Consider the following 22,159-nt stretch of genomic DNA (forward strand, 5'->3'; position numbering starts at 1 on the left):
CTGCCGGTGCAGGTGGACGCGGGTTCGTGCCCCGGTCCGGGAGGATCCCACGTGCCGCGGAGCGGCTGGGCCCGTGAGCCATGGCCGCTGAGCCTGCGCGTCCGGAGCCTATGCTCCGCAACAGAGGAGGCCACAACAGTGAGAGGCCCGCGTACCGACAAAAAAAAAAAAAAAAAAAAAAATTCACTTTGATTCTTAGTGCGCTAAAAGGTTTTTCCCTATAATCATGAATTGAGTTGTAGCAACTGAAAGCGAACTTGTAGATAACCACATAACTGATTTTTTTCTTGTACTATGTTTAATGTGCTGACTTATATAATAAGTGATCTAATGTTATAGTATACCTTGCATTCCTGTGACAAATGAAATTTTTTATTCACCATAAGATTAAGACTACTCGTATTTGGTTAGTATTTTTGCCATTATACTTATGTGTGAAATTGATTATAACTTTCCTTGCTTATATGACCCTTGCCTAGATGCAGTATAAGGATTAAACTAACACAGTGGGAAGAACTGGGAAGTTTTTCCTCTTTTTTCTCTTTTCTAGAAGATATTCTATAAAACTGGAATTATCTACTTTGAATGGTAGAACTTAACCATAAAGCATTCTGATGCTGGAGTTTTATTACAAAAAGAGTTTTAATTCATTAATTTTAAATTTACTTTATTTAATGTTATAAATCAATTCAAACATTCTATTTTTACAAGAGTCATACTGAGTAAGTTATATTTTCTGGCCAATAATTCATCTCATGTAAGATTTTATTTTTATTAGCATCCTCTGCTCTATCTAAAACTGTGTCCCTTGTTTATCACTGGTGCTTTCTAATTATAGCTCTTAATTAATTCTGCCTGAATTTCATTTTTTCTTCAAAGAACCAACTTCTATCTTTGCTAACTCTATTATATATATATATATATATATATATATATATATATTATTAATTCCTAATATTGACTTTCCCTCTTTCTACATCCATTGTTTCTTTTTTTTCTGCTAGAATTTAGCTTGCTAACTTTTTGTCTTTGTTATTGGGTTATTCTGGGTACTTCAAGAAGCAACTCTTACAATTGGCATTTTAAATGTAATGAAGTTATTACAGGGAATGCGTATGAGAGATAATGCAGGGCAGGGGAGTCAGGAAAGGCAGAGAACAGTCAGATTGTGGTCAGGATTGACTCTGAGTAACAGAGAGACAGGGAAAGAAGGAAGGTTGGGTCCAATCATCTCAGACATCAGTGCCTTCCAGGGAAAGGTAGGTGAGACCACAGAGGAGCTTTTGAGTCAAAGTCGCTGGTTGGAAGGGTTACATCTCCCAAAACAAGGAAGACTGTCTTTGGCTGGGAGTAGTCTATGGCAAGTGCAGTGTCATTGCCTGGGTTTCAGAGTACAGCAGCTGGGGTTCTGGGTTAATTACACTCCCTGTAATTGAGGTCTGAGAAGCATTATCCCACGGCAGACATAACTGTTTCCTAATATAGTCATTGACGTTATAAGTATCCCTACGTTTTGCAGCATCCCTCAAGATTTCAGCGATTTTGTCCTTCAGTCTGAAATTTCATTAAATTTCTTTCTTTAACCTATATTACTTAGATGTTTGTTTTCCAATATCCAAATAAATGAGTTTCTTAAAGTTATCTTCTGTAATCGATGCTATAATAAATGCCCACCTGTGGTCAAAAAATAGTATCCTTTGGGGATCACGGTTTAGAACATGACCACAGACTAAATCTCTCTTTCTCAACACAGCCTCCAAAAGTCAAAAATGGAAAGAAATAAAATCATCTATTCCATAAATATAATTGAGACAGTGTAATAGAAACTTTGATTCACATGCAAGAGGGACAATAAATATCCAAGAGCAGCAGAGCATTCTCTGGAGACCATGTGGGCATAGAGTCAGATGGGAATTGTGCAGAAGAGAGAACACCAATCAGGGTGGGCTCCCTGTAAGGGGAGTCATATAACCTACAGAGGGAAGTACTAACAACAGATTTGAGACCTGGAGGAACAGAACTAGTCACTAGTTTCTGGATATTTTTGGCCCTTAAAAACGTTATACTCGGGACTTCCCTGGTGGTCCAGTGGTAAAGAATCCACCTTGCAATGCAGAGGATGCAGATTTGATCCCTGGTCAGGGAACTAATATCCCACATGCTGTGGGGCAATTAAAGCCCGGGTGCCACAACTAGAGCCCGTGTGCCACAAACTACAGAGCCCACACACCCTGGAGCCTGCGCCCCACAACTAGATAGGAGAAAACCCACACATCACAACTAGAGAGAAGCCCATGCGCCACAATGAAGAGCCCGAGTGCCACAACGAAAGATCCTGCGTGCTGCAACTGAGACTGGACACAGCCAAAAATAAATAAATAATAAATAAATCTTAAAAACAAATGTTATATCCACCAAGCTGTATTAATAGGCACATAGGAAACCAGTGTATTTTGAACACATCAAATGTAGTCAAATATAAAACACATCAAATCATTTTCCAAATGAGTATATTATGCTCAGTTATACCTTCCTCCCATTTTGATTTTTTTTTTTTTTCCGGTACGCGGGCCTCTCACTGTTGTGGCCTATCCCGTTGCGCAGCACAGGTTCCGGACGCGCAGCCTCAGCGGCCATGGCTCACGGGCCCAGCCGCTCCGCGGCATGTGGGATCTTCCCGGACTGGGGCACGAACCCACGTCCCCTGAATCGGCAGGCCGACTCTCAACCACTGCGCCACAAGGGAAGCGCTGATTTTCTTCCTTTCAACCTCACAGACGGTTGAAGCAGAAGGCTCTCATCTTTTTGATATGTACTTACCTTCTCCTCATCCATTCAACCAACAGCCATGTTGAGGGCAACTACCATGAACCAAGCCCTACTGCAGGATGAGGCTAAGATCTCCACCATCTAAACCGACAGGCCTCTGCTTCACCTTTTATGCCATGTTCATATTAACCTGGGATTTTGGTGGAAGAAGAGAGTGTGACTGCTCATTTAGTTTAAAGCACATGTTCCCAGAAGGTCTCTGTTCATATGGAAACATGTTTTCTAAGGGAAGCATTTTTAAGGATGGCAATAGGAAAGTTCTAAATCAAATGCCTCTAGCATAAAACAATATTTCTCTTTACTGGAGATTTGAATCCTGATTCAGTGCAACTATACTGTAACACTTTTAGCAAAGCAGTTTTGAATTTGAAGCATTGAGAGGAATAATTGATATGATGCCATGAAAATGTAAATAGCATATTAATATGAATTTGCTAAGTTCATTTGTTGCCACCATGGAAAGCAGTAAACAGGAGCTTGAAAGAATTGTACAGAGCTTATGGGCCAAAGGACCAGGAAAAGTCCCAAAAGCATGTGTGTGACCCAAAGAGGACGAGACACAGAGGGCATCACAGTGGATACCTTAGGTCACCTGCGGACACTAGGTGGAGGAAACACTAGGTGCCTTGAGGTTGGTTACTTTTAGGTTGGCAGCAAAACATGCAGGGATTTCTGAAGACATGGGCTGATTCTGAGACAAACCAACATTTAAGAGTTTTGATTAACACAGTTTCTTCTATTACCGCCCACATTCCTATCTTTGGTAGACTGTTTTCTATCCAACAGAAGTTAGTAAGAAATGTACAGTTAAAGAAACTAAATCTCAGATTGTAATTAAATCATCAATCTAACTCAGCTAGAAAACTTTTCCAAAGACCTAGTTACCAGGGAAAAGCTACTGCTGTTGAGATACCCGAGCAAAGATGTTTAAATACTTTATTCTACTCCACATAATTTAAAACCCTTTTTGAAAAAATAAAAGCCTGTTACTCAAGGCACTTAATACTTCCTGGAAAAGTGATCACAAGCTTTCATCCATTATTTGATTTTGTGTTTATCAGTTTTCTGTAACTCCAGGACAAGTGACAGTTTTCGTCTTGGATAATTAGACCATTTAGACTTATATTTGTCTAAATGACCGGAATGCATATCCATGTGTGACAGTTTGATTTTCACTTTTACTGGAATATTATTTTTCTCTAATGGTTTACTCATATCAAATATCTTTTTATAGATTCTGTTTCCTGAGTTTCGTCAATATGAACTCCGAGTGTGCCAGAATGCTTAAATCCATACCATTAACAGACTTCTAAATTAACCTGCTTGCAAACATCAATATCCTCTTTCAAAATTATATAACCATTTCAGATACATTCATAGTATTATCAGTAACCTAACTCTCTTTGCTGGAACATGTAAAGTCGATAAGAGGTATGAGATACAAGAGATTTAAATCAATTCAAATCAACATCTATTGTGGCAATCTCAGAAAATTAAATTATTACGGCACCAGATTTCTAGTTATACAACAGCCTTCTCATAAAGAAGATTCTATTTAACTATGTTAGTAAATAAATCTCAGGTATTTAAAATTTTAAATCTAAAGTTCCTAACTAGGTCAGCTCCCCCGCCGCCATGCACATCTGTTATGTAGCTCCCGTAGAGCTGAAAACATGCAATTAACTGTACGAATTTTGATGAATCCTGTGTCTCTCATTGACGGCAGTTCTCTGAGGACAGGCCCATTTCTACTTTGGACACCACTGAATTACTAGATCCTAGCACAGTAGGTACTATAAAATATTTGCAGGACTAAAAATTGAATTTGTAATTTAAGAAAACACGTTGAAAATATTTTCTCTTTTTAAACAGAGAACAAAACATTTTTCTGCCCTCTGTATTTTCCCCCAGCTTACCTGAAATAAAAATCCTGGTAATGAATTGCTCTGTGCTAGGCTGTGTTACTCTTCTAGTGATCAAAATATTCCCCCCAAATGAGCATAATTCTATAGTTGCGTAAGAGTGAAAGGAGAAATTTTTTGCTTCACTGTCAATATCCCAGTATTTAAAAAAGACTTCTCGATATATTCTCCTACTCAACAGAAATGCTCTAAATCTTTTACAGGTCAGAACATTCTTTTTATTACATTTATTTCCTGGCCATACTGTGGTCTCTAGCTTTCTCACCTGCTACTCCCTTTATCATTTACAGTCCTTACCTCTACCTTTCCCCTTTACGTGGGTTAGATGCTGTTCATCACTCACATCTCATCCTCGACATCTTTTCTATGAACTCACATAGATCACTATACATTACCCATCAAAGTACATAACACACTGTGTTTAACCGCTGGGTTTGTTTGTTTGTTTTCCACTGTGGCTATCACTCTATCAACTCCTCAGTGCTTAATTCCAGTACCAAGGACACTGTAGATGGTTGATAAGTGTTTGTTGACTAAATGATTGGCAATGAATGAATAAGCATACAAATTACTTATTTTGTTGCCTTGCTTTGTTTTTCACTTCTCTATCATTTTGCCTATGCAGAGAGAATCCAGTTGGTACACATGTGGAGGAAAGTTCCCTTAAACCTCAACAATGATACAATTTCTGGGTGTGAAAAAATTTTGTTACAAAATGTTTATGTTTTTTCTTGCATAAGCAAAATAAAGAGGACTACTTATATAATCACAAGTTAAATTCAACATGTTACCCATCTGGGTCTTTTTTCCTTAATTGGGAAGCAGCATTTTTAAAGTAAATAGAGACATTCCGAAAGAGAGAAAAAAATGAATATACTTTGTTCCTTCAACTTATATCATATTGCAGTTTAGGAAGAAAAAGAAATCATTTAAAGAGCATTCTCTCATATTATGTGGAAAGGTTTTAATCCTAATGACGTAGCAAAGACAATGTGTGTCAACGGCATGGGGATGGGGACACATCTAGAGCCGGAAGAGCCCATTGTGGGTAATTTGCTAACGTGAGAAAGGGAAGCTGTGAAATGAAGGACTAGACTGTACCTTTTAGGTTCTTTCCTGCTCAAGACTTTCGTGGTCTTTGTCCATATAATCATTAAAGACTTGCCTTAACTGTCAATGCGTGAAGAGATATATGCAAGACACTTGGTGGTTCAGGAATGGGAAAATGTATTCTACTCCTTTGGAAGATTTACAGACTAATTTTGGAGCTAGATTATTCACATTAAAAGATGCATTTCCCCCTGTCAAACATTTATTGGAAACCTATTTGGCACCAGAAACTGTGCTCAGTGCCGTTGCTGTAAGACAGTACCCTTAAACTCCAAAAAGCTTACAGTTGAGGAGAGGAAGAACACACACATATAGAAGTATTCTGAAGTTTTCTATGGGATATCACAGAATTATCTACAATGTTACTAATATCTAAAAATCTGGATTGTCATTCCAATATAGGATGTACTAAATGAAATTTGAATGACAAGGGAGAAAACATGTATTTCTTGCATACCTACTACATACACATAATGTACAATTTTTAGTACTTTACATATATGGATGAATTAATCCTTTAGATGAGTTGTTACTTAAATACTATTTTTCAGATAATCAAACAGACTTAGAAAATCCATGTAGTTAGTAGGAAGTCAGACAGCAAGTCAGTGCCAGGTTAAGAACTTGCTTGGACCCAGGTCTCTCGGATGCCAAAAATGGAAATAAAATGAGGGATACATATTTTCAGAGGAGTAGGTAGAAAGGGTGGAACTTGTCATACATATTGAGAGATTGGGATTTTTTAATTGAATTTTTATTTTGAGATAATTGTACATTCTTAAGCAGTTGTAAGAAATGATCAAAATAAATCCCATGTGTACTTTATCTGGTTTTCCCTAACGATAACATCTTGTAGCTCTACAGTACAGTATAATAACTAGATGTCAACAATAACATAGTCAAAATACAGACCATTTCCATCACAAGGATGCATTATGTTGCCATTTAATAGCCACACACACTCCCCGCCCCCATCATGCCTTCTTCCCCGGCAACCACTAATCTCCTCTCCATTTCTAAAGTTTTGTCATTTCAATACTATAATATAAATGGAATCATGGGCTATACTGTCTTTTGAGATTGATATTTTTCATTCAACATGCTTCTCCACAGATGCGCGCAGATTGCTGCATAGATCAAGAATTCATTCTGTTTTATTGCTGAGGAGTTTATCCCAAGGTATAGCTGTAATGGCTTTTAATTATTTACCAATTGAAGGTATCATTGTTGTACCCAAGTTTTGGCATTTATAAACAAAACTACTTTAAAGATTCATGTATAAGTTTTGTGTGGATATAAGTTTTCATTTCTTTGAAAGAAATGCACAGGAGTACAATTTCCTGGTCGCATGATAGTTGTTATTTGGGAACACACCAAACTGTTTCCCAATGTGATTGTTATCAGTTACATCTCCTGTAGTGAGTTGGGTGATCCAGTAGCTCTGCATTCTCACCAGCATTGCTGTTGTCACTAGTTTTTATTTTAGCCATTCTGATAAATGTGTAGTTTTATCTCACTGTGGTTTTAATTTGTACTTCCTTGATGACTAATGTGTTGACACCTTTTCATGTGCTTATTTACTGGAGACAAATTATCTTGGTTTTCTTTCATCTGAGAATGTCCTAAAAGGTATTTTCACTGGATATAGCATTTTGAGTTGACAATTCTTTTAGAACTTGGAGAAAAGTGTGCCACTTCTTTCTGGTCTCCATGGTTTCTGATGAAATTTTCACTGTCATTTGGATTATTTTTTCCCTGTAGGTCAGGTGTAATTTCCTTCTTGGTGTTGTCAAGATCATTATTTCTTAGTTCTCCATAAGTTTGACTAAGTGTCTGGATGTGGATATACTTGAGGTTATGCTGATTGGGGTTTACTAAGCATCTTGACTATAGATTTGACCCTTTTCCTAAATTTGGAAATTTTTCACTCTATTTCTTTGAGTAATATTCGGCCCCTCATAATTTCTCCTCTCAAACTGGCCTCCAGTGACATTAGTGTTTGATCTTTGTTAGCATCCCACAGGCCCCTACCTCAATCCCTGTTAGCAAAGGCTTTGTTTTCTTTCAGACTATTTTCTTTTTGTCATTCAGACTGGGTAATTTCTATTGCTCTGTCTTCAAGTTCACTGATTCTATCTTCTGTCCCTTCCATTCATAATTTTAAAAAATTTTGGTTATTGTGTTTTTTTCCTTCTAACTTTTCCATTTGTTTCTTCTTTGTATTTTCTATTTCTCTGCTGAGACTTTGTTTTTCTTTACTGAGGATTTCTATTTTATTCATTTGTTTCAAGTATCATCATGATTGCTGATTAAAGCATTTTTATGATGGCCACTTTAAAATTCTCACCAAGAAATGGAAACATCTCTGTCTTTGCAGTGTTGGCATTTATTGATTGTCTTCTTTCATTCATTCTGAGATATTTTGGTTCTTGATATGATGAGTAATATTCAGTTGTGTCCTGGACATTTTGGGTATTATCTTATGAGACTCTGGTTCTCATCTAAACATTCTGTGTTAGACAGGTTCCTCTGATGCACCATTCTGGAAGGTAAAGCAGCAGCATGGACTCATTACTTCCAGGTGAAGGCAGAAGTCCAGGCCCCACCAAACCTCCATTGGTACCCGACTGGGGATGCTCCTAGTTACTGCTGGATGGGGATGGGTGCTCCAGCTATCCACCAGACCTCTGTAGCTGGGAGAGGTTGGAGGTGAAAGTACAGGCCCCCTACGTGGTTTTCACTGACACCACAAGCTCTGGGGGTCTCACTGCTGCCCAGCAGGGATGAAACGCTGGTTCCAGCTCAGCCTTCTATGCCAACACTCCAAAAGGAAGGACTGGGCAACTTTCTACTGTCTTGTGAGGGTGGAAGTGTAGGCTCCCCATTCAGATTTACTAACAGGAGCTGAGTGGGGCATCACTGTTTTCTGTAATATTTGGTGGATTAGAACAATTATTGTCTAGTGGTTTCCTGTCTTGCTAAGCTGACCATTCCCTAGTCCTTTAACTAGAGCAAGCAGACTTCGGTTGCATTTTGGTTTTTGTTTTGCTTTTATCTGTGCCTGTTGTTATTTCCAGGCTGCTAGCTTCTTCAGCTCCAACTCTGGCATATATGCAGAGAAAAGAAAATCTAGTAAACTCCTCCATGTCATTTCTTAGCTCCCAAGATACCTAGCTGAATGCCTTTTCTCTTCAACTTTGAGTCTTTTATGTTTGCTTTACATATAATGTTCAGAGTTTTTATTTGATTTATTGAATTAAGTAGGGAAAAGTATGTCTACTTAATCTTTCCAAAGTGGAATAGGAATAGGATATAAATGTGTGAATAGGTGAGAAAAGAACAAACCACAGAAAAGAAATACGAAATCAAAACTCCCCAAAATTTGAAACTGAAATGTAAATGATATATTTTTGGAATAATACAAGATAAACTAATTATTTTCCCTTGGAAGATGTTTATCCCAAAAAGTTTGGCCTAAAAAATTTAATGTGAGTGCTTCCTGATTATGAGTTTGCTTTCAAGCAGCAGCCAGGTTGTAGAAAAAGGTAACAATTTCTTCACTCAGAATGCCAGTTCATTTCCATTCTAAATAAACTCTCATTTCTAGTTCAAGGGGTCTTGATCTTAAATGTGGAGAAAAGATCAAATGCATCCGTTACGCATATGCATATATGCATATGTTAAGATATATTCATTTATCAAGTGACTTCCTGCTCAGAGAATTCCCTCACTACACAATGTCCAGAAGAGTCAATTATTTAAATACTCTGGGGCCTTTTTATCAAGACTGCATTTTGAATTTCTTTGACCAATCAGATTTCCAAAATGGGAAGATCATCATCAAACTATTTCTGAAAGAGACTGGGCAGATTAAGAGAGAAGTAAAACACACTCCTCAAGTGCAAACAATACTATTATCAAATTGGTGGGGGTTAGTAACAGTTTTGTTTTGTTTTGTTTTGTTTTGTTTTTGTTTTTTGCGGTATGCGGGCCTCTCACTGTTGTGGCTTCTCCCGTTGTGGAGCACAGGCTCTGGACGTGCAGGCTCAGCGGCCATGGCTCACAGGCCCAGCCACTCCATGGCATGTGAAATCCTGCTGGACCGGGGCACGAACCCGTGTCCCCTGCATCAGCAGGCGGACTCTCAACCACTGCGTCACCAGGGAAGCCCTAGTAACAGTTTTTAAAATGTGCCCATGACATATGGGGATCATCAATGGTTAGAAAATCATGATGTTTGATATGAAGATACTATTTTTTAATTCCAACAATTAAAATCTATTGTATTTCCAGAGTTGTTGCTTCAGTAAACCCACAGAATGAGGACAGACCGGGGTAGCAATGTCAGATACTGACTGCTGGTAACATGTGGCTTCAGGATTTAACTCATGAGCTGGTGGCCTTTGGTAGGATGGTAACCTGGTGAACAATCTGACCTGAGTGTGTGCCTCTGAGAAACTGGAACTAAATAAGAACATAGGTAAAAGATTATCTATATAACATTTGATGTACCCTTGAGCACAACGTTTGTTGTACCCTTGATCAAGGTAAGTCCTCTAAGATTCTTTCCATTAAAAGTAGCTAAGAATACACAGATCATAAGAGTATTAACATAATAAGATTTTATATTTCAATGGCTCAGCAATATATGTGTGATGTACACAGTAAGTTCTCAGTAAATGGTAGCTGTTATAATAAACCTTATACTAATAAAAATGAGCAAACAACCAGATCAATAAAATACAAATTAAAATGATCTTTTTGGCCTATCAGCTAGGAAAATTTTAAAAACAATAATATACACTGTTGGTTATAGAATGAGCATGTTTATACATTGCAGGTGAGTGAGAATGTAAATTGATATAATTTTTCTAATGGACAATCTGGCAGTGTGTATAAAATACTGAAAAAATAAACATTCTCTTGAAAAAGCCATACCATTTCTAGGAACTTACCCTAAGCCATTTTTAAATGTTTAAAGATGCACGTGGACATGCATGTTTACTGCAATATTGATTATATATGTAACACTAAAACTAAACAGATTTTTAAAAATAGATTATATTTTAATTAAATTATGGTATAATCACCCAATGACTTTTATGCAAACATAAAAAGTTATGATAAGATTTTAAGACCTAAACATAACCAGTATAAAAAACAAAACAATGACAACAGAGTGGTTATGTCTTCTTTTCCAAAGAAAGGAGGTAGCTTCTATCCTAATTTAAAGTTTAAATGAACACATAGACTCATATATACAACACACACATACAAGCTCACTGTTTCTATAAGAATTTGTCCCAATATTTGTTTTCTTTTGAACAAAGCCTTCTTTCTGAAATTTAATTCATTCGGATATAACATTCAAGTGCACAGAGTAAAAGACATAGGCAATTCATGTCTACATTTGCTTTCAGCATTAACTGCTTCACTAAGAATTTCAAAACAGCAAAAATTATATATCATAGTGCTTGAATATCTTATGGAAAAGTGCCTTTAGGTGGGCAAAATGTTTGTATTCTAATTTAAGATACATAATTGAGCTCTATAGATGTGAAATAGCTTACTCAAATGAGTCTCAGAACTTTCTATTACACCAAACTAAAACAGTTGTATATCAGAGATCCTATATTGCTATGGCTCCCAATGTATCCCGAAAATGATGATCTAAGACAATGCCATCAACTTTTGAGGAGAGTATTAACAACCATATGTGCCTTCCTCTGCATTTGTCTCTAACTCCTAAATAAGCTTGTACATGACATAGTGTGCAACCCTTAATCAAAGATACCTCTCAGATCTCAGGGCCAAGGAAAACTGGTACGTATCCTGCTGGTTTGGTTCCTCTTAGAAAACAAAAGATATACGAGCCATCATTTTTTCCCCTTTGACTTCACTGTTAGGAAGTGATGTTTTCAACAGTTCAGTCTTTCTCATCACGGATGTCTCTATATATCCTCCCTCACCCCAACATCCCTTACGTGACTCATAGAAGAGGTGACAAGGGAAGAGCTACTCTCAGGAAGGGCAAATTCTCCTGAATATCTTAGCTAATTCCCAACAGTAAAGCACTCTGCCTCTGACAATTTTTCCCCTGCAATACATAATCTTTTCAAAAATTCTGTGTGATAACCAGTATTACTCTTACTTCCCTTATGACAATTTGTAAACTGAGATTTAGAGAGGCTTAAGGAGTTGACCAGAATAAAGTAATCGGTAAGTGATGGAGCCACTTTTGTTCTGAAATCTATGCATTTTCTATTGCACTATGTTCATCTGATATAAAACATACTGAGGTGTGAATTCAGCCTTTACAGAATTTTATAAGGAAGAAACTGTCTAGTACAAATTACTTTCCTCCCAACCTATATTTTTCACTAACTTAATTCCATTTCCTGAATTGTTCTTACACATTTGTATCTAAGACATCTTCCAGAATCACCTGTTACATAATACATAATTTATGATTTCCCACTTTTAATGCACTAACACAATGTTCTATAAAGTACAAACAATTCAATCTCCCCTCCTATCTCTAAGGATGATAATTCCTCCTTTACCAACAAGACAAAGAAAACAGAATGTACAATCTGTGAAAATTAATCTGTCGTTGGTGGTGGTGGTGGGAGCGGAAACTAGCTGTTTCCACCATTTTACTCGGCACACCTAAGAAATGAATTAACTATAACCAAAGTGAGGTAATTCTGCCTACTGCTAATTGCCAACAGCCATGTGAATTCAACCAGGAACTACATGTAACAAATTTTGAATGTCATTGTTCCTGATAATATCTTAACACATGAGATCCAGCAGCTGATCAAACTTTTTTTTTTTTTTTTTTTTTTTGCGTTACGCGGGCCTCTCACCGTTGTGGCCTCTCCCATTGCGGAGCACAGGCTCCGGACTCGCAGGCTCAGCGGCCATGACTCACGGGCCCAGTCGCTCCGCGGCATGTGGGATCTTCCCGGACCGAGGCACGAACCCGTGTCCCCTGCATCGGCAGGCGGACTCTCAACCACTGCGCCACCAGGAAAGCCCTGATCAAACTTTTAATAAGTATTTATTTACAGTAAGATGTATCAGCTATAAGGTGGGTTTTGTTTTGTTTTTTCAGGCAAGGCTTTATTGGGGCCCCTGCTGCAGCAGGGGAGAAAAAGAACAAACACGTTCTCTTTCTTGCTCGCTTCCTGAGTGGGGGGCGAAATTGTTCCTTATATGGGGTGAGGGTAGGGGTTTGTCCAGGTGGTTTTTAGTCAATTTGTCTTTATAACATTCAGACAATTCAGATATAGTGTTGGGCCAATATCATTTCACAGCATTTTAGATCACATGTACACTGATACTTTATTTTTGATGTTCAGCAGCATTCTTTTTCATAAAATAACCAAAGACTCCTCAGTTATACTTCTTAGGACATTATATCACTTAATAACCTTCAGATATGTTTTAGTATATTACTCTTTACCCAGTATCTTACCTCTGCTCTTAACTCATAGATCACTCTGTCACTGCTGTTTTTAGATTTCGATCCTTCCTTTATATCTCCTGATATTTCTTCCATTTTATTTTTATGTTGACCATGAAGAATGTCAAACTGAAAAAAGAAAGTTAAAGTCATAATCACATGATATTACAAAGGCTGGCTCCAGGATAATTCACATTAGTCTTTCATTTTGCTTTCAGTTTTTTTTTTTTTCCTATGTATAACCTGGTAGGTTTTGTTGCTGCTATTATAAATATTGTAGTTGAACCATGTATTTCTTTACACTTGTAGTTGAAAACTCCTATGTTGTTGGAAAACAAATCAGCAAGTCTCCATTAATCTAAATTCACAAGCTGAAAATTGGACAAAGCTGTTACCTCCACAGATTCTTAATAATTGACTAATTGGATTCTAAACTAATCCAATTAATTCTGATCTTTCAGTCTTGAATATTAGTCCCATAGTACTCTTTGTAATCCTACTTACGTATATTTTCTATGAAGTATAAAAAGTGTATAGATTGTAACAGAGACAAATTTGGGCAACAGAAAAAATACAACTGCATAATGCTCAAGCTGGTAAAATGTATGTAGAACAACTATAAAAGATGCCAATAAATTTCTATAGAAAACTACTGCAGGAAAACAGTATAAAGAAACTCTGGCACATCCAGACAATAGAACATGGTTCAGCACTAAAAAAACAAACAAACAAACAAAAGCACTATTAAACCATGAAAAGACATGGAGGAAACATCAAGGCATATTTTTAAGTGAAAGAGGCCAATCTGAAAAGGCTCCATACTGTATGATTCCAACTATATGACATTCTAGAAAAGGCAAAACTATGTCGTCAATAGAAAGATCAGTGGTTTCCAGGGCTTGGAGGAGGAAGGGGTGACTTGGTGGAGCACAGAGGATTTTAAGGCAGTGAAATTACTCTGTATGAAACTCTAATGATGGATGCATGTCCTTATACATTTGTCTAAACCAGTAATGTACAACACCAAAAGTGAACCTTAGGTAAACTATAGACTTTGGGTGATTATAATGTATCGTGTAGGTTTATCAATTGTAGTAAAGGTACCACTGTGGTGAAGGACCTTGGTAATGGGGGAAGTTACCTATGAGTGGGGGAGCGGGGCTGTATATGGGAGATCTATGTACCTTCCATTCAATTTTGCAGTGAACCTAAAACCTAAGTCTATAAAAAGAAACATAGGGGGCTTCCCTGGTGGTGCAGTGGTTGGGAGTCTGCCTGCTAATGCAGGGGACACGGGTTCGAGCCCTGGTCTGGGAGGATCCCGCATGCTGAGGAGCGGCTGCGCCTGTGAGCCACAACTGCTGAGCCTGCGCGTCTGGAGCCTGCGCTCCGCAACGGGAGAGGCCGCGATAGTGAGAGGCCCGCGCACCGTGATGAAGAGTGGCCCCCCGCTTGCCACAGCTGGAGAAAGCCCTCGCACAGAAACGAAGACCCAACACAGCAAAAATTAATTAATTAATTAATTAACTCCTACCCCCAACATCTTCTTTAAAAAAAAAAAAGAAACATAGGAATGAGAAAAATCCTAGAAATGCAAACAATGATTTTTCCCCATAGCTGTCCTTATAATTAGAAGTTTTCAGCAGAATCATGAAATTTGATATATATATAATATATATATATAGATATATACACATAGGCTATTTTGTTTTATTAACATGTTTTTCCTACACTATGTAGGTTTCCAGAATTAAAATTACATAATTTGTACGTAATCTGACAATAAATTAGAATATAAAAGCTATCATTATACCGCTTATTTAAAATTTTAAAATAATCTTACTCATGTTATTATTGTTAATAGTAACATTAGGCATGTACTAGTCTCTAGGAACTGGACTTGATATATATTTCCTTACTTAATGCTAACAGTAATCCTCTGTGTTAGGTATTATTATTATTACCCCCTACCTTAAAGAAAAATAAAACATATTTTTACTAGGCTTAAGTAGCATTCCCAAATTCACAAAGCTAATAACTGGGGGAAGCAGATTTGAGAACATTCTTTCCAAATTCATTACCCGAGTTCTTAAACCAATACATAAACCAATACTGCATTTATAGTTGTAAAGCTAAATGTCATAATTTTCTGAAAGGCAATAAGCTTACAGAAATAAATAACAGAGGGAGCATAACAGAAGATACTATCATCCCAACATACTACAAATGGACCATGGTGGAGGGAGGGGCTGATTTGCCAACTGCACAGAGGCTTCATGTTCAGAATTGGTAATGTGGAAAACGCACCACAAAAGTCAAGAGTGAAACAGGACATTATGCCACAAAGTCCATTGGAAGGTTGTCTATGCGTGTTTCACTCCACTTTCATGTCAGTTAAATAGAGAGTGTGGCATTAATCTCTGGCCAAAAGAAAAGTCACTTTGCTAAAAAAAGAATAACAAATTGCAAGCAACAGGTTTTGGGTTGTGTCCACCAAAAAAAAAAAAAAATTAACTCATTGTGGTAATTGAGTACCCCTAGCTTAACTTCTGAAATCTTGGTCATTACTTCTCAGGGAACTAGATCAATCATAAACCCCCCCATTGTCAACAGAACTTTCAATAAACCACTCAAAGGAGAGAAGAAGCAGGAAAATACACTTTCATACACAACAGTATAGGGAATCCACATCAATTACCTAAAATAATTCCATTTTCATTCATCACTGTGAGCAGAAAATCAAGGATCTTTGGACATAGGAAGAACCCCAAGGCTATGAAAAAATATGACCAAGATTAAGAAACAGAATGTCTGATAGAAAATAAACAAAACAGAAAAATGGTACAATTTAAGATATGAAAGAGAATGATTTTTTTAAAAAATCTAATCACGATCTTCAGGAAAAAATGAATATATATTGCATTCATAAATTAAGGACAAAGCAATTTCAAAAATTTAAAGAACAATAATAGGATATTTTTTAAATGTGTCTAGCCATCCTTCCTTCAGAAAAAATTTACTAGAAAAGTTAAAAGACAGAGTTGAATGTTGGAATGTACCCGTTCTCTTGACGCAGTTGCTCCTTTGGACAGCTCATGTGCACCCATGGCACTGCATACCAGTCAAAATGCTGACAACCTTCAAATGCCTCATTCCATCCTGAAGGTCTCCCCTCAACTTCTGACCCACACACCCAACTTGCTACTTATCACTTCTATAGGCTTCCAAAGCTTAACACTTTGAAAAGACTAAGTACTTCTCCTTCAAATGTTTTTCTGCTGGTCTTTGCCATCTCAACAAATATCACCTCCATCCTCCCCTTTGATCAGGCCAAAAATATTGGACTTATGATTAACTTTTTTCTTTCTTTGATATGCCACATTCAGACTAAAAACAAATCAATTGAACTTAGCCTTCAATTATTTAATAAATCCATCCACTTTCTACCTTCACCACTACTGCCTTGATCAACCACCAAAATCTCAATTATTTTAATAACTGCCACACTCTCTGCTTCTCCTCATGGATCTATATTCCCTTTCTCAAAACAGCCATCAAAAAAAGCTTTTTAGGGACTTCCCTGGTGGCACAGTGGTTAAGCATCCACCTGCCAATGCAAGGGACACGGGTTCGAGCCCTGGTCCGGGAAGATCCCACATGCCGTGGAGCAATTAAGCCTGTGCGCCACAACTACTGAGCCTGTGCTCTAGAGCCCGCGAGCCACAATAATAGAAGCCACCGCAGTGAGAAGCCTGTGCACCTCAAAAAAGAGTAACCCCCGCTCGCTGCAACTAGAGAAAGCCCGTGTACAGCAACGAAGACCCAAAGCAGCCAAATGTAAATAAATAAATTTATAAAATAAAAAAAAAAGAAAGTAAATCAAATCATGTAACTCCACTGCTCAGATCTTTCCAGAGGCTTCCCAATCCATTCAGAGTATAAGTCAAAGTCCTTACCAGCTGCTTGGCCCTATAACCCTCAGTCCTGGTCTCCTATTCTTATCCCTTATTCTAAGCCAGCCCCTCTAACCTCACAGTTCCTATACACTCCAGACAGGCAAGAGCAAAAAAGAAAATAAAAACAGTAAATGAAATATTGAACAGCTAAAGCAATTAAAACAATATAACAGAAAAAAATTGATTAACAAATTAATGAAACAAATATACTCCATCCTATTAAAAATCTGAGTTACTTTGATCATTTAAAAATTATTTTTTGAACTCAAAATCACCTTAATTTTTCCACTTACCTCTTCAACTTTAGGTTTAGATTAATGGAGTTGTAACTAAAAATCTATTTAGCAAATGAAAAATTGAAAGCCACGGATGGGGAGATGGTAAGGATTATTAATTTAGCAGAATTATGAATGTCATCCACAAATGATATATTACATTAGTTAAATTGAAAATGACAGAAATAGAAGGTATCTGATGAAGTGAATGAGTCAGAATTAGAAAGCATTTTCCAAGTTCATGTCACTTTATTTAAAATTCAGTTAAGTATAGTCTCTTGCAATAGTTTTTTTTTTTTTGAAATTGCATTACAGTATAATTCCAAAATTCCTCATTAAAATTCCTCTTTTCATACTGCAATATTTGTGAAAGGTTAAACCAGGCAACTTATCATATCTCTGACTTCAGAAATATCTGCCATAATTTGCTTCCGGAAAATTAGCAACATTATACATAAATATTTACTCTAATACATTTAGATTTAGCATAGAGTGGAAAAATCTTTCAGGAGACAATGTCTAGAAAATAAAAATATTGTGTAATATAAATAAAAATATTTTCTTATTTAATCATATAATATAGGAGAAGGAAAATGCATTCAACATTCAGTTAATCACCAAGCATCATGATTTCTTTCAATTGTATATTTCTCAACTCTCCACATCTCTCCACATACCCCACCAAGCTTAGGGCATCTGATTATTTCTTTCCGGATTACCATGTTAGACTCACAACAGTTTCATCATCACCCATGCCCCCAAATCTCTTCTTCACACTGAAGTTTGAGTTATTTGTTTTATTGTAAATCAGATTGACCCTGGTCAACACACTTTAACAGCTCTTCCCTTTGCCTTCATGTTGATACATACATTTATAATTTGGCTTTTGGGATAAGTATTGACTATCAACTAGTTCAGAATATAAGACCAAATGTTTAACAGTTAGGCAGGTTCTGGTAGGGATACCATGTTCTTATGAAAGGTGAGGAATGTAAGAAGGAAATGTGCCCTAATAGAAGGCTACCCAAAATGCAGTGGACCTAGGGACAGCTAACAACGAGGTTCAGTTCATTCAAGTAACTTGAATCAACTGTAAGTGTACAGAGAAGCCTCCAAAATGTCATCACTTATATCATAGCTCCAAAACTTAGCCAAAAATTCTTTTAAGTAAACTTTACCTAAATCCCTCCCTCAACCTTAAAGAATGGTAGTAAAGACACTAAGGAATGTTTAAGTATGATTAATACAAATTTTATTGTATCCTTCAAGTCAAAATAAAAACACTAAATAACTGATTTTAGTGGTCTTTAAACTCTTTTTCTCTCATGCTAATGTATCCTCTACCTTTTTAAAGTTTGTCTTAAAATATTATATTTATTTAGATTCAAAAAGTAAAATTTCTGGTGAATTTTAAATATTGACACTTTAAATAAAATGGTTGCATCACACTTCATGCAATATCTAAAATCCATAAAAATGTGATATTCACTGTCATCTGTTCAAAAAAAATTATATTGTTAATTTTATTTCTTAAATTTTTATTTCTATTCCACCTCCTCCACATCATCTTACTGTAACATATGTTTATACTTCAAAATGTTTTTATTCTACAACATGCAATAAAATTATGTATATAAAATATGTGTGTATTATATATATTACAACTGTAAGGTTCCAAATGTTAAAAAGTTTCTTTTGGATTGAATTACCTTAACGATTATTACAGGTACATGGTTGCTTAAAAATAAGATGGGATAGCACATATTGTGATAAATAATTACTAAATATAAACTAATCATTTACTGGAAATGCATCTCTTTATGAGACAGATAGACACATTTTTTCAATTAGTTTGTTAATCAATGGATGAAATTACTTATTGATAGAATAAAATAAGAATTATCATCGGTTTTATTTATTCTTTTCAAAATAGGAGCACTGAGAAAGTTGATAACACATGTTGACAGAAATGGAAGATATTTTGTTATACCAGTCATTGTTTGTGTTATTTTTTAATATCCTACTAAATATTCGGCAAAGCTACATTTTGATTTTATATCAAAATTTATTTTTTATTATCTGTAAACTGACCAATCCATTAGGTCCTATTCCAGTATTTTTATGAAAAGGAAAAGTAGGAACCACCTGACATGCCAAAGGTTTTGTGACTCATTCGTTAGTTGGCTTATTAATACCAATACTTTAAAATGTCTCTGTGTCTGGCACTCTTTAGTTTTTCTCAGTCTGGCAAAGTGTTCTAAAATAATACTGGGGATCAGAAAGATAAATATGCCTTTCATTTGCAAAGTGGGTGGAGGGTAATGTGGGCTAAGAGAACTCACTTGCAAAGTACTTTCTTAGGCAGATCAATTTTTGAAGGCCCCATGTGGAAGTTGGAAATCTGGGGTTGAAAACCAAATTACTATCCCTGTGGGGAACTGTGAGAAGAAGGCAGTGGTCTGGTGGTGGTTATTATTTTAATGACTTCAGATCTCTCCATGAAAACAGAGCAATGAGAATAACAAACTAAAAAACCTATGGATGCCTACAGCAAAATTGGGTGACAAGTTGTCCCTATGGACCGCAAGATACAAGTGGGTTAAGACAACCCACTCACCAGCTTCAAGAATTGCAGGATATCAGCAGCTGCTTGAGAACACTAAAGGGAATCATCATGATTTGAGAACAGGAGAACCCCAAACTGACAATATACAATACCTGGGAAGTGTGTCAGGTTAACATGAAAACAGTAGATGAAACTAGGGGAGTTTCACAATTTCTAATTGGGGAGCTTATGCGAGAGGGCCATTGTAAAGTCTGAAGAACTGGAGCAGTCTCTACCCTATATACTCTTAAAAAAAGCAGACAAGACTTCTTTTAAAAATACCCCCTCCCCTCAGAGGGTAATGCTGAGAACAGGATCCACACTGAGAGGAACAGTGGCAATAAAGGCAGAGAAGGGATCCATGTGGAAGTCTGCTGGAGAACAGGGCCAGGAGGTTTTGGAGAGGACAAGGCCATAATCTGGGGCACACTGCACAAATAATAAGAGTAATGAGCTCTAAAGCAGTGAAGCTAGCAAACATTCCTTTATTCACCCACTTTTCCTTCTATGTACCAAAAAAACCTAAATCCATTTAAGAATGAGCAACAAAAGAGGGTCATAGTTGAATCATATGTAGTGTTATATAAGGACAAAAGAATGAGGAATAGAATAATCTTAAATACAATGAGAATATGGTATAAATAGTAAGAACATTCTAGACATACATGCCCACTAGAGAAAAAGAAGAATCAAATTTTTCGATGTGACCAAAACAACATCAATAAAATTATAAATAACATGAAAGAGCAATGCAACCAAGAATTTTAACTATTCAGAAATATAATAATATTCAGGAAAGAATTAGAAATAAGAATCACTTCCGAAGAAGCTAAAAGGCACACAAGAGCAAAAAAGTGCAACAGATGCTGCTGTAAGAGACAAGGTAAAAAGAGATAAGATGCTAAATAACCAAAAGTAATGAACACACTGTGATGAGCAGAGGAGAATGATAAAGAAGTTCAACATATTTATAAATTTACCAGTTCTTTCCACTGAAATGGCCTGGAAATAATGACCATCTCAGCACATTTCTACACACAGATTGTGGTCTTGAGCTATTCCTCACTGAGAATCCAGGACTCTGAAGAAACGGCTTATTCCAGATCTAAAACAAAGATATTTTGGTATATCTAGTATATTTTGTCATACCACAGAGTCAGGAAACTATAAAAGTTTGCTAGGATTGCATCAGATGTTCTCAGTAGCAAATATTAAGAAGTTTCTGCTCTCTAAATATGGGAATTTTTTAATATCAGTAAGGATAATAATTGCAGTATGTTAAAGCATACTCAATAAGTTTAAATTCATGAATTCATAATGATACTAAAAAAACTAGTTTGATTAACACTGGGGAATGCTAGTGAACTAATTTATTATTTTGTAAATTGGTAAAGAAAGGGAAAATAATCTCTCATGTATCCTGACTATATCTAAATGCATAAAGTATTATGTGAGAAGTTCTCTTCATTTAAATATTCCAACTAATAGCTTAAGGAGAAATAAGAGAATATCACAATTTTGCAGCCCTGAATTAATCGATGGTTCTAGGCAATGAGCATCAGTCTGCTAGCACCTCAGGGACACCCAAATACCACGTGCTTCTTAAGGGAAGAATACCCCACCTAGGAAAACATCCTGAAAGAGAATTACATCAAACCTATTGATCCAGCTACCATTTTATAAGAATTATAGGGAACAGAGAAACGTAGCAAATCATACCTTAAGGTGCAATGTCTAAAATCCAAAATAAAACTTCACAGGACAAATGACTTGGCTTTTTAAATAAATTATAAGAAGGAAAAAAGGAAAAAGAAATATAAAAAAAAAAAAAAAAAACCCTACATATTAAAACACACTTAAAAAGATATATCCGGGCTTCCCTGGTGGCGCAGTGCTTGAGAGTCCGCCTGCCGATGCCGGAGACGCGGGTTCGTGCCCCGTTTCGGGAAGATCCCACATGCCGCGGAGCGGCTGGGGCCCTGAGCCCGGGGCGC

General features: G+C 36.6%; 1 protein-coding gene across 1 annotated transcript in view; it reads right to left on the reverse strand.

Moving 5' to 3' along the window:
* CCDC102B (coiled-coil domain containing 102B) overlaps positions 1-22,159 on the reverse strand; it is a 187,596-nt gene that overhangs the window by 138,141 nt on the left and 27,296 nt on the right. The window contains exon 4 of the mRNA XM_007460867.1: positions 13,342-13,458. Within this exon, the coding sequence (XP_007460929.1) occupies positions 13,342-13,458 (117 nt within the window). The remainder of the gene's footprint in view (positions 1-13,341; positions 13,459-22,159) is intronic.

The sequence above is a fragment of the Lipotes vexillifer genome, unplaced genomic scaffold, assembly GCF_000442215.2.
Source record: "Lipotes vexillifer unplaced genomic scaffold, Lipotes_vexillifer_v1.1 scaffold564, whole genome shotgun sequence".
Taxonomy (NCBI): Eukaryota; Metazoa; Chordata; class Mammalia; order Artiodactyla; family Lipotidae; genus Lipotes; species Lipotes vexillifer.